The 12,867-nt window shown below is 61.8% G+C and overlaps 1 protein-coding gene across 3 annotated transcripts in view; it reads left to right on the forward strand.

The window, feature by feature from the left end:
- Positions 1-2,190: 2,190 nt before the first annotated feature.
- The window catches only part of ARHGAP26 (Rho GTPase activating protein 26), a 99,893-nt gene continuing 89,216 nt past the window's right edge, over positions 2,191-12,867 (forward strand). For 2 of the 3 annotated variants that reach the window (XM_063169109.1, XM_063169110.1), the window contains exon 1: positions 2,191-2,454. In XM_063169109.1, coding sequence (XP_063025179.1) covers positions 2,301-2,454 — 154 coding nt within the window. In that variant the 5' untranslated portion in view covers positions 2,191-2,300. The remainder of the gene's footprint in view (positions 2,455-12,867) is intronic. The other variant, XM_063169111.1, reaches the window with a different exon arrangement.

The raw sequence follows: 12,867 nt of genomic DNA on the forward strand, positions 1-12,867 counted from the left end.
AAACGTGGCAGGGATTACAGAGGGATGCAAGCTGTTGTATCCACAGGCAGGAGGATGTGCGAGTCTGGGGTGTTTGTTTGCTTATTTTTCCCTTCAGTGATAAACGATCTCAGGAATGTGGTGGGATTCGTGGGGCGTCTGTGCAGGGCCATGAGCTGGGCTCGATGACTGCTGTTTGTCAGGATATTCTATGGTATTCTTTTGCAGTTTGGATGCACAATCCCAGGGAAATGGGGCTGGAAGATATCCCTGGCTCTTCCTCCCCAGTTCTGCTGCCCTGCTCCCACATTTGGAGCTCAAACACAACGAGTGTCTCCTGCTGAATGCAGCCAGAAAAAGGGGAGAAGATTCCTCGCTGCCTGCCTGAGGCCTCACTTCCAGTGGTATGCGTGGCAGAGCTTTGTATGGCCTCGATTCTGTCCTCATCAGAAAATGACAGTCTGAGCATCATCATTTTCTGTGGTACTGGAAAAGTGCTGAAAAAAATTCAATTTCGAGCCCCAGATATTTGCAGCCTCTAAGGCAGTGTCCTATAAATCTAGTTACAGGTTCTTCTCTATTAGCAGTAAGTGCTGGAGCACTTTTAAATATGAACAATGATGATGGAGAAGGATAAAACCAAAATAGTGCTCCCGTGGCTTTGTGCAGGGTAGAATTAGGGAGCATAATCCAAATAATAACATCTCATGCTTTTATGGGTGCATATGGCGTAAATGACAGCTCATTAAACTTTATATCCTGCCTACAAGATAAGCATGTAATTAGTATTACATCCTTTTTTATAATTAGGAGGCCTCATCCAAAAAAATGTGGCTCACAAGCCATATTTGAAGGCGGTGACTCAGCCTGAATTAGGCTGTGTTGTGAGGATGAAGAGGATCGTGCTTTAGAGGACTGAAAAACAGGGACAAAAGGTTGAGCCGGTGTCAGGCTCCTGTGCCTGCGCCCACCCGCTGCAAAACACAGGTGGATGAGGTTTTTAGCACCAGGAGTGGCCGGAGCCGGCGCTGCCAGCCCAGCTTGGGGTCGGACCGAGCTCCGGGAGCGCTGGCCCGGTGCCGGTCACGGCTGGGCTGGCAGCAATGAATGCTCGGGGCCAGCGGGGCTCGCGTTCCCCGGGGCGGCCGAGCGGGGATCGCAGCCCCTCGGGGACTGTCCGCAGGTGCGGCTGTTTGTCACAGCCCGGGGGACAGCTCAGGGCCCGGGGGACAGGTCACAACCCGGGGGACAGGTCACCGCCGGCATCCCTGCGGCTCCGGCCCGGGGCTTGGGGCACTCCGCTCCCGCCTGGATGCCGGTGCTGGTGCCGGGTTTATTTTGGGGTTTATTTTGGGGTGTGCCCAGCCCGGGGGATGGCGATGGCGGTGGCGGTGCCGGTGTGTCCCGCTGTCCTGGATCGGTTCCCCGGCCCCGCGGGGAGGGGCAGCTGCAGGCCGGGCAAGGAGGAGGCTCCTGGCCCGGGCCGCATTCCTGGCGTGCTCCTCAAGGCTGTGCGGAGAAGCCACCGGGGCTGTGTGTGTGGCGACAGGCATCGGCTGGGGGAGCAGTGACGGCATCCGTCCTCTATGGAGGGAAGCGGTGACAGCACCGGGGCCGATGCTTTTGGGGACACGGTGCGGGGACAGGGCCCCAGAGCTCCTGCCGCGGCCGCTCCACATCCAGCCCTTCCAGGAGATTACGGCTTCATTCTCCCAGATCACACCACTAAGCCCGGGCGATAATCTCCCACACAGATGTGCGATGATGGGAGCAGAAACGTGCGAGCCGCCTCCCGGCCTGGAGCGGCGCTCCCGCAGGCCGGGCGCGGGTTTCCCCGCGGCGAGGCCGGGCCGGGTCACGGGGAGCGGGACGGGAGCGGGGCAGGGCCGCGGGGAGCGGAGCAGGGCAGGGCAGGGCCCGCCCCGGGCAGAGGCGGCTCCGCAGCGGCGGCTCCGGCCCAGGTGCGGGAGCGGCGGGGAGGGCACGGCCCCGCCTCGCCCCGGCAGCTGATTGGTCTAGCGGGCGAAGAGGGCGGGGACAGGCGGCGGCGGAGCGCGCCCATTGGCCGGCAGCGCGAGGGGCGTGGAGCGGGCGGGCCCGGCCCGGGCGGGGCCCCAGCGCGGCCGCAGCGGCTCCGCCCCCGCGCGGCTCCGCTCCCGCCGCTCCCCGGCCCCGCTCCCGGCTCGGCTCGGCTCGGCCTGGCCCGGCACGGCGCTCCCGCCGCCCGCCCGCACCGGCGGCCGCGCGCCTCGCCCCGAAAGCCCTTCCGTTCTGCATCTTGCCTGGATTTTTGCGCGCTCGCCCCCGCCGTGCCGGGCAGCATGGGGCTGCCGGCGCTGGAGTTCAGCGAGTGCTGCCTGGACAGTCCGCAGTTCCGGGAGCGGCTGCGCTTCCACGAGGCCGAGCTGGAGAGGACCAACAAGTTCATCAAGGAGCTCATCAAGGACGGGAAGTCGCTCGTCGCCGCCCTCAAGAGTAAGTGCGGGGCCGGGGGCGGCCCTGCGGGACCCCGCGCCCCCCGCCCGGCCCCGGCCCTGCCCGCCCGCCGAGCCCCGCCCGGCCCGCGCTGCCCCCGCACGGGGCTGCTCCATCCGGGACCACCCGAGCCCCCGCTGCGGCCGGGCCTGGGGCCGTGCCCGCTCCCGCTCCCGGTCCTGGTCCGGTCCAGCGGGACGTGCGCGGTGCCCGGGATGTGCCGGCCGTGGTCCGTGGGCACAGCGCGGTCCTGGTTCTGGTCCGTCACACAAGCACGGCCTTGCCCCGGTCCATGCAGGCATGTGTGCTCCATCGGGGGCATCCATCGGGACGTGCCGGGCTCCGGCCCTGCTCCATCGGGATGTGCGTGGCCGCCGTCCCTTGGCACGTGCGTGGTTCTGGTTCTGGTCCTGCCCCAGCAGGTCCCGCTCCGCGGCCCTCGAGGGTCCCATCCTTTGGGAGCGGTTTTTGGGGCGATGCGTTGGTGCCTGGTTCCCCTGCCCCTCTCCCGGTTGGCCTCTGTCCCGTGTCCGCCCAGGGTGGGGATGCCCGGAGCCCCCGGGATGACCCCTCCAGGGCCATTCCCGGCTGTGACCAGGGGACCCCTCCGGGGCCGTTCCCGACTGTGACCAGGGGACCCCTCCGGGGCCATTCCTGGCTGTGACCAGGGGACCCCTCCAGGGCCATTCCCGACTGTGACCAGGGGACCCCTCCGGGGCCGTTCCCGACTGTGACCAGGGGACCCCTCCGGGGCCATTCCTGGCTGTGACCAGGGGACCCCTCCGGGGCCGTTCCCGACTGTGACCAGGGGACCCCTCCAGGGCCGTTCCCGACTGTGACCAGGGGACCCCTCCGGGGCCGTTCCCGACTGTGACCAGGGGACCCCTCCAGGGCCGTTCCTGGCTGTGACCAGGGGACCCCTCCGGGGCCGTTCCCGACTGTGACCAGGGGACCCCTCCAGGGCCATTCCCGACTGTGACCAGAGGGTCCCTCCAGGGCCATTCCTGGCTGTGACCAGGGGATCCCTCCGGGGCCGTTCCCGACTGTGACCAGGGGACCCCTCCAGGGCCATTCCTGGCTGTGACCAGAGGGTCCCTCCAGGGCCATTCCCGACTGTGACCAGGGGACCCCTCCGGGGCTGTTCTCTGTCTCCAGGGGAAGCGGAGGTGGCTGCCGAGCTGCAAACCGGGTGGGAGGGGGATGCAGCGGTGCAGCTGTGGCTCCGGGGCTGGGGACACCCTCACCTGTGGCTGGCAGCGTCCCGCTCCTCCCTGATGCCCGGGCTGGGCTGCTCATGTCCCCACGGCTGGGGCTGGGGACATCTTTACATGGCTGCCAGCGTTGGCTGGGCTGTGCCCTCGGGTGCTGTGCTGGGCGCTGTGCTCCCCAAGCTGTGTTTCTGCTGTTCCCTCATGGGGTCATTGGGGTTTGCTCTGTTTTTGCGTTTATTTCACCCAAATCACAGGGCGTTTCTCTATCCAGGTGTGCCAGTACCCAGCACGCTGGCAGCACACGTTGTCACCAGGCTGTGCCGTGGGGTGACAGGGGCACGTCACAGACACAGGTGCCATGGAGCCTCTGCAGCATCACCTGCCGTGAGCCAGCCTGGCCGGGGTCACTGTGGGGCTGTGGGACAGCGGGGTCACCCCGGGGTGCACGGGCAGGTGAAGCATTCCCAGCACCCTGTCCATTCCCAGAAGGGCTGGTCCTGCTCCCTCCCCTCTGGTCTCACAGCGAGCCCCATGGGTGTAGCTCCTCTGTGCTGAAATAGCAGCTGGTAACATCTGGCCTACAGGGACTCCCATTGTAACAATTCTTGGCATTTGGGGTTAAAAGAATCTCAAACCCGACAGCTGTGGGTGCATTTACGGTTCTGCAGGTCTGGGCTGTGTTCTGCTGTGGAGCTTTTGCTGAAGGCAGCAGTGCCTGGCCCTGCCTGTAGCATTCATTTTACTCCAGAACAAATCCTACAGCGCTGCTCTTCACAGAAAATACATTTTGGGAGTGAGCTGCTGAGTCGTGAGATGTCTCTGGCTTACTCAGTTAGCTTGCAGCAGGTGCTGGCTGGGGTGCTGGCTGTGTCTGACCTGGGTATGCTGTGTGCAGGATTTTGGGGTGTGCTGTGAGCCCCTGTGGGCTCCTGTCCCCTGGCCATGGCCATGGCTGTGCTGCACGGGCAGGAAGAGCGCTGCTGGCCTCCGGAGATAAGGATGTTTTTATGGCTGAATTGTTTTGTAGCTCCTATTGAATGTGTTCCTGGATTAGCCCTTAATTCCTGCACAGGGCTGGGGGAGTTCCAGTGGTGCCCAGGCTGCAGGGACAGCAATAATGCTGATTGTGCTGCAGGGGAAATCAGTGCCCGCCCTGCCTGCCCTGTGCCACTCCCTGGCACGTGTGGCACCGAGGTGACCCCAGGGTGCTCTGGGGGAGGCTTTGGGCCATGTGGGCCAGGGAGGCTGGGAAGGGGTGTCCCCTCCCTGGCTGGGATGCTCTGGGCCCTCTGTGCATCCTCCTCCTGCTCTGGGGGTCACTTTGGGGGCTGTGATGGCTCTGACCGATCCCTGGTGCTGGCTGGGATCTGGGCTGGCTCTCCCCACCTGTGTCACCCTCCGTGTGACAGCTCCAAGGTCTGGTGTGTTGTGTGAGCCCTTCCAGCCCATCCCAGTGTCCAGCTGCAGGGATGGAGGTGCTGTGCTGCCTGTTGCTGGCTGCTGTATCTGTGTCACTGCTGCAGGGGCTGGCGTGTCACCCCCTGAGCCAGTGCCCATCTGGGGCCATTCCTGACTGTCACCAGGGACTTGCTTTTCTAAGCCAGCTTTTATTTTTCAGTGGTGTTTCCAGGTGGTTTTGGTTTGTGTCCCCATGGCTGGGCATGGTGGCCTTGTCTCGCTGTCATTGTCCCCGTGCTGCTCCTCAGCTGCTGCTGTGCCTCGTGGCTGTGGAGCTGGGCAGGCCGGGGCAGCAGACCCCAGGCTCAGGACTGTGAGTGAGTGAGTGAGGGGCTCTGGGGGTCTCTGGGCCCTGGGGCAGTGCCTGCCAGAGTTACGTGAGGGCTTGGCCATATCCTCTCTCCTTTTCCTTCCTCTTGCCTCTTTGGCTGAACGTTTCACATCCTCTTTGTCTGAGGGCAGGCTGGGAACAGCGTGTGACTGTGGGGCTGCTGGGCTGGGCAGTGAGGGCAGGAGGATGAGGAGGGAGGAAGAGCCCTCTGCAGAGCTGGGCAGAGCAAGGCACGGGCACGCAGGGATGGTGAGACTGGAGTGAGGACATGAACAAAGTCTCTGCCAGGCTTTGCTGAAAGGGCTGCTCTGCCCTGCTTTTGCCCTCGGTGTAGGTACAGAGAGAAACAGGAATGATTCACAACACTTTCTCCTTCCCTGAGAAGAAAGAATAAATTCAGAAGGTTGAAAATGATCCTCATTTGCTGAAGGGCTGGTCCTGCTAAATATCCTCAGATGCCAAGGGCATCTCTGGAGTGTGTGTGTGTCTGTGTGTACATAAATGCTGTTGGATCTTTTTCCCCAGCGAGTTTCTGTGCCTGTTTCCATTGTCTCCCTTTGCTGCTTGGCTGGTATTCAGTGACCTGGTTTTCAGCAAAACGTGTCCCTCTTCCTCCCTGATCCACCATCCATAAATTATTCAGAAAGTTTTGCAGATGCAGAGACTTCAAGTGTGACATAAATAATGAACTGGAAGCCTGGATGCCATGAAACTCGTTCTCCATCCAGCACAGGGGCTGTGCTGGCCGTCAGGAGCAGGGATGCTGGAGGATTTCATCCCTTTGCATGTCCCTGTGCCCGTGTGAGGGCAGGCAGGCTGGTCCCTGTGCTGGCATCACCTCCAGCCCCGTGCTGGCACGGAGGGAGCTGAGCCCGGGCACCCAGAGGGTGATGGGGAGATGCCCACAGCTCGCTCTGGGAAGCCAGCAGCACACCTGGGGATGGAGGATGTGGGGCTGCAGGGCTGCCAGCCACTGCCTCCCTTGTGCTGTGGCACAGGGCTGAGCCTGGCACCCTCCTCTTCCTCCTCCTCCTCTCCTCCTCCTCCTCCCTGTGCTGTCGGGCTCCGTGGCCCAGTGGCCATGGGGCTGTTGTCCCCTTCAGGCCCTGCCTGCAGCCTGGTGCCCTGCCACGTTTCTGCTGCTTTGTTTTCCTTTTCCAACTCCCAGGCACTAATTTGAAGCCACCAAAGCCGTCCCCGCCCTGGCTGTTGCCCTGCTCCCATGGCACAAACTGCAATTTGTGTGCTGGGGCTGGGCTGGGGCGGCTCTGAGAGCCCCCTCCCCACAGGGCACAGGGGCTGGGTCCCAGTGGGGCTGTGCCATGCCCTGGGCTCCCATGGGGAGGGCACAGCTGGGCTGCTTTGGGGTTCTGGGTCATTTTTCTGGCCGGGTCACTGCAGGGCTCAGCGAGGAGGGATGGGATTGAGGGGTGATGCTGGGCTGGACCTGGGTCCTGCAGTGCCTGGGAACCCCTCTGGCCCCCCTGGCTTCCTGGGGCACATGCTGGGCACTGTCCCACAGGTGCCCTGCCAGCTCTGCCCCCACCAGCGTGTCCCCTGTGGCTGTGGGGAGCAGCTGGGGTTTGCTGTCACAGAGGTGTGGGGTCCCTTCCGTCTGTGCCTGCAGGGTGTGATTTCCGTGAGCTGCCCCCTGTGTGCCTGCAGCACCCTGTGCTGTCCCACGGGAATGCCAGCAGGGCTTTGCTGCAGCCCTGGGGTGTTTCCTGGGACACATCCTGCTCTGGTGCACCTCTAAACGTGCAGTTGGCTGCTGGGCTGGTTCCTGGTGGTGCTGTTGGTGCTCCACACTCAGGGATGTGCTTGCTCACGCGTTCTGTTCCCCATCTCTGCAGCTGCTTGGTGACACTGAGCCCTTATGGGGTGTCTGTGCCCCTGGCTGTGGGGTGGCAGTGCCTGTCCTGGACGGAGCTGCCCCTGGATCTGCAGCAGAAGCGAAAGTGAAACTTTTGCCCGGTGTTTACTCAGTTCAACTGACACAAACAAGGCTTGGCTTCGATAAGGAAACTGTCGGGGATTGCCCCCTTTGCCACTTTGTCATTGTTTTTGCATCCTGCTCCCCACGGCCTGGTCCAGCTCACCTGGTGCCCCTGGCTGGGTGGGCACAGGGCAGGTGGAGCACAGGCTGCTGTGCCCTGCAGGGCCCCGTGTGCCCCTGCAGGGACAAAACCCCGGGGTGTGCTGAGACGGTCCCAGCCCGGGGCTGCTTTGTGACCTGCTGCCATCTGGGGTGACAGGCCCTCCTGCCCAGGTGTTTGGTGATGGGGAGAAGGAATCCAAAGCCCATCTTACGTTATTTTCATCCTTCTTGCTGTTCTGGTCCCTGAAAAAACAGCCACAGCCCAAACCCTCTCACCACCTTGGAGCCCAGCTTTAGGTCTGGCCTTTCCAGGAGCAGCCCCTGTTTGTGCAGGTGCAAACCTGAGTGCCCAGAGCTGCGCTCCTGCCCAGGCAGGAGGGTGCTGGGCTCTGCAGGCTGCAGTTTGGAGGAGAGGGAGCCCTGTGCTTGCTGGAGGGTGCAGAACCAGCAGGGAGCACCTGGCTGGGTTACCCTGACCGCTGGCACTTGTCCTGCTTGGGTTGTGCTGTGAGAGATGGTGCTGGGGGCAGCCCAGTGAGTCACCTGTGCCTGCCCAGGGCTGAGCCTGGCACCCTCCTGTCCTGCCCAGGGCTGAGCCTGGCACCCTCCTGTCCTGCCCAGCCTCCCTGTGCCTGCTCAGCGCTGGGAGCTGCTGCCTTGCCACAGGGAGGGTTTCCTGGAACATCCGTGCCTTTCCAAGGAGCTCTGACACTTGGTTCCATGCTTGGATGGGCAGAGGAAAGTCCCTTCCTGCCCCCCTGGGCTCTCCCTCTGCCTTGCAAACCGCAGGGAAAGCACGTGGCTTTGGGTTTGGCTGCTAAAATGATTGACTTTGATTTTTTCCTGCTTTGTTCCCCCAGCTGGGGTGTAATGAGTAACAAGGCTCTCCTTGCCAGGGTGCCTTTCTCCCTCTTCATTCCTGTAGGAAATGTTGGGGCTGTGGAGGTGGGACATGGTTATGGCTCAGCCAGTCCTGCACCAGCAGAGCCAGAGGCACCAAGGACTTCTCTCTCCTCCTTTGCATGACCCGTGTGGCTTGTGCAGCCACATCTTTAATAACTTGTCTGGGATTTTATTCAAACGAGGGACAGGACAGGTGATAATAGTGTGCTTCAGTTTGAGCACAAGCTGATCCTCCTCTTCCTCCCCAGTGGAAATCAGCAGCAGGGACAAATTCCTGCTTGGGAGGTGCTCTTGGTGATGGTGGGTCTGCACTGGGAGCCCTGGAGGGACCAGCAGGGCTGGCTCTGGGGTCTGCACCCCTATCCCACATGGCAGGGCTGGCTCCTGAGGGAAGAACACTTATCCCACCCAGCTCTGCCCGAGTGTCAGAGGGAGCTCTCCCTGCTGGATGCTGCATGGCTGTGGTCCATGCAGGAGGATCCTCACACCCAGGAGTATTCCCTGTATCCCCAGGGAACATTGCCCCATCTCCCAGGGGATCCCACAGTGCCTGCAGGTCTGGGGACTGCTGCAGGGAGCCAGGGAGGGCAGGGTGGGCTCCTGGGCTCCTGCAGGAGGCACTGGGTGGGTGCTGTGGGGCTGGGCTGGGCTGGGTCTGGCTGCCAGCAGCACTGACAGAGCCCCATGAGCACCAGGGCTGGGTGTGCAGGAGAGGCTGTGTTCGTGATTCCATCTTTCACACTGTGCTGACAGAGGGCTGGTTAGCAGGGCTGGGGGATCTCTGTAATGGGGAGCATGCCACAGAGCACCTCTGGGCACGTGTCCCCATAGCTGGGCTGGGGACAGAGCCCGGAGGAGCTGCAGGGCCTGTGCTGAGCTCTGTGCCGTGCCAGGCTAAACCCAGCCCTTTGGGATGGCAGGGGATGGCCTGGGACAGAGGGCAGCTCTGAGGGGCAGGGCTGGCACTGCCAGAGCTGGAGGAGGCTGAGAGTGCCCAGCTGTGTGCAGGGAGGGACTCTGGGCAGGGCTGTGAAGGGCCAGGTTGGATGTCCCTGTGTGACCAGGAGTCACCCACAAGCTGTGTCCTGCTCGTGCCTCCAGCACGGAGCAGATGTGCCTGATTTGGGTCAGGAGGCTGTTTTCCCAGGGCTGCAGGTGTGCTGGCACAGCCTGAATCATCTGTCTGCATTTGTGTCTGCAGTGCTGCCAGACCCAGAGGTGTGTGGCATCACCTGTGGTTTGTGTGGCATCACCTGTGGCGTGCGTGGCATCACCTGTGGTTTGTGTGGCATCACCTGTGTGCCCTGGATGTGGGCTGGGACGGGTGGGCTCTTCAGGTTTCCCCTTTTCCCTTTGCTTTGCAGTAGCGGCTCGCAGTGACGTTGGGAATCTGAGTGAGGAGATGCTGTTCCCATGGTTGCTGTGGAGGCTGGGAGGTGCCTGCTGTCCCTGTGCTGTCCCTGTGCTCTGTGCAGGCTGGCACACGTGGCTGATTCAGTACCAGGGATGGCATGGGGTAAATTGGTTCTGCCCTTGCTGTGTGCCAGACTGTCCCTGGCTGGCACAGGGGGACCCCCAACCCCTTTGTTTGCACCCTAAAATTGGGGTGTGCTTCTCCCTGGAGCCCAGGAGCCACAAAGCAGGGCAGGGGTGCTCAGGGGTCGGCATTCCTGCACGTGGCAGAGGGGCTTCAGTCGCCCACCCTGCCTGGGGGCAGCAGTGCCAGTGGTGCCAAGCCAACCCTGTGGATGTGGTTTGGGCATTCTGGGCTCCTTTGCAGCATCCAGCAGTGGGACAGGCAGGGGACAGACAGGGGACAGGCTGTGCCAGGCATCCCTGGCTGGTTTGGGTTACTTCATCCCCCCTTTTCCTGGCTGTGATGAGTCGCTGTAGCGTGACCGTGGTGGGTGGGAGGGAGGGGAGGCAGAGCGAGGGGGAGCTCGTAGGAACCTGCACAGCTTGGAACCTGCACAGCTTGTTCAGTGTGCTGTGAATCATCCCCTCCTCCTCCCCCAGGCACGCCAGCGGCTGTCACCGCCGGGACGGCGTGTGTTCCATGGCAGCCTGCGACAGGGGTGCTCTCCTGGACAGGGGTGCTCTCCCTGCTCTCCTGGGACAGGGGTGTATTCCATGGCTGCCTGCGACAGGGGTGCTCTCCTGGGACAGGGGTGCTCACCCTGTCTGCCTGGGACAGGGATGTTTTCCTGGGACAGGGGTGCTTTCCTTTCTTCCTGGGACAGGGATGCTCGCCCTGTCTGCCTGGGATGTTTTCCTGGGACAGGGATGTTTTCTCTGTTTTCGTGGCACACTCCCTACACCAAAGGTGCTTCCACCTGCTCTGTGCAAGTGCTGGTGGCCCTGGGCCCGTGGGCTCTGATAAGGGTGGAGCTTTAGGGCATCACCCTGGCTGTTCATGGTGAGGATGTTCATGGCAAGGATGGTCTCCATCACCCTGGCTGTTCATGGCAAGGATGGTCTCCATCACCCTGGCTGTTCATGGCAAGGATGGTCTCCATCACCCTGGCTGTTCATGGCGAGGATGTTCATGGCAAGGACGGTCTCCAGCGTGGCTTGGAGGAGCTGGGAATTGGCTCCTCTGCCTTGGCTCCCAATGGGAGCTGGGGGGTCCTGGCATGCCAGGGTGCAGGGGGTGTGCTGGGATGCTCTGTGCTGTGGGGACTGAGGGGGAAGGGGTGTTTGTGCTGTGGTGCCAGGCGGGTTTCCAGCACAGCAGCCTCCAGACCATCTGGCCCTGGCACGGGGAGCAGTGGGCACAGCGCGGGGACCAGGGACAGCCCGGGGCTGGGGCTGCCTCCTCAGCCTTCCTCCCTGCAGCCTCAGGCAGGGCTGGGAGCAGCCTGGCACGGTGGAAGGTGTCCCTGCCCATGGAATGGGATGAGCTTTGCGGTCCCTCCCAGCCCAGAGCAGTCTGGCATTCCATGATCCACAGTGAGGGAGGTGTGAAGGGCTCTCTGGGCCAAGTGACCTGTAAAAAGAGCTGGTGTGTGCCTTTTCCTCTCACTGCTACATTGTCCCTGTGCTGGATTTTCATTCTTTTTCTCGCTGAAGCGGCGTCTGGCCAGAGCGATGCCCTCGCTGAGTGCTGGTTGCTAAGCAATGTTTTACAAAATCCCAGCCATTGCAGAGCAGAGCTTTGGGTGTCTCTCCCATGGATTCCAGGGGAAAGCCCAGGTTAAAGGCAGTGATTTCTTCCTGGAAAGGGTGGTCACATGCTGGCACAGGCTGCCCAGGGCAGTGGTGGAGTCACCATCCTGCAGGGGTTTTACAGGTGACGACAATGGTGATTGTTGGCTTTGGCAGTGCAGGGGGAACAGCAGGATGTGAGAATCTTGGAGGGCTTTTCCCACCTAAACTGTTCCGTGGTTCTGTGCTACACCCTGGGCTGTGCATCCCCGTCCTCACCCTGCGTGCCTCCCTAGGCTCCACTAGAGATTTTAATTTATATTTCTCTTTTCCTGCCCGAGCAGGAAAAATTGACTCACTGGCCACTGATGTTCCTGCGAGCACAGTGGGATTTTTCCTGTTCTTGCAGCTGAGGTGGAGGAGCACCGGCGACAAAAGGATTTCCGCAGCCTCCTTGGGAGGAGGAGGAGGAGGAAGGAGGAAGGAGGTTGAGCAGAGCAGTTCTAAGGAGCTGACCCTGCCCTGGCTGTGGGATGGGGACAGGGGACAAGGGAGGCACTGCCCCGTGCCATGGCCAGGCTGGCAGGTGCCAGCAGGGTCTCCTGTCCCCCTGCCCACAGGGACGGGGTGCTGGTCCCCTCCCCACCTGGGACACGTGGGGTTTTGGGCCCATCATCCCCTGGGGACCCCAATGCTTTGCTCCTGCCCCTTGGGAAATCAAGGGAGCTCCCTGTGGCCCACCTATTAGCTAATTAGATGTAATAACTAACTAATCCAGAAGCAGGGCCAGTGCCTGAGGCAATCTGCTCTGGTCTGGCAGGGGCTGTGCCTCAGCCCCCCCTGCCAGACCCCCTTCTGCTCCACTAATGGGCATTGCCTGGGTCAGGAGCAAATTTCTTCTGGATTAGTGTCCTCTAAATCGATTAGCTGTCTCGGGCAGGGCGTTCTGTCCTAATGAAATGTGATTCCAGGCTCCAGTCGATGAAATATTGTGGTGACAAGGGTAAAGTCATCTGCAGCCTTCCTGTGGGTCGTGCCAGGCTTTGGAGGGGAATCACAGAGATACACCATGACTGAGGGTGGAAATGACCTCCAGGAGTATCAGGTCCAGCCTGTGAGCCATCAGTGTCTTGTCAAGGGTGCCACATCCAGCCCTTCCTTGGGCACCTCCAGCCATGGGGGCTCCACCACCTCCCTGGGCAGCCCCTTGCCATGACTGACCATTCTCTCCAGGAGGAAATTTCTCCTGATGCCAACCTGAACCTTTG

The sequence above is a fragment of the Melospiza melodia genome, chromosome 14 (genome assembly GCF_035770615.1).
Source record: "Melospiza melodia melodia isolate bMelMel2 chromosome 14, bMelMel2.pri, whole genome shotgun sequence".
Classification (NCBI taxonomy): domain Eukaryota; kingdom Metazoa; phylum Chordata; class Aves; order Passeriformes; family Passerellidae; genus Melospiza; species Melospiza melodia.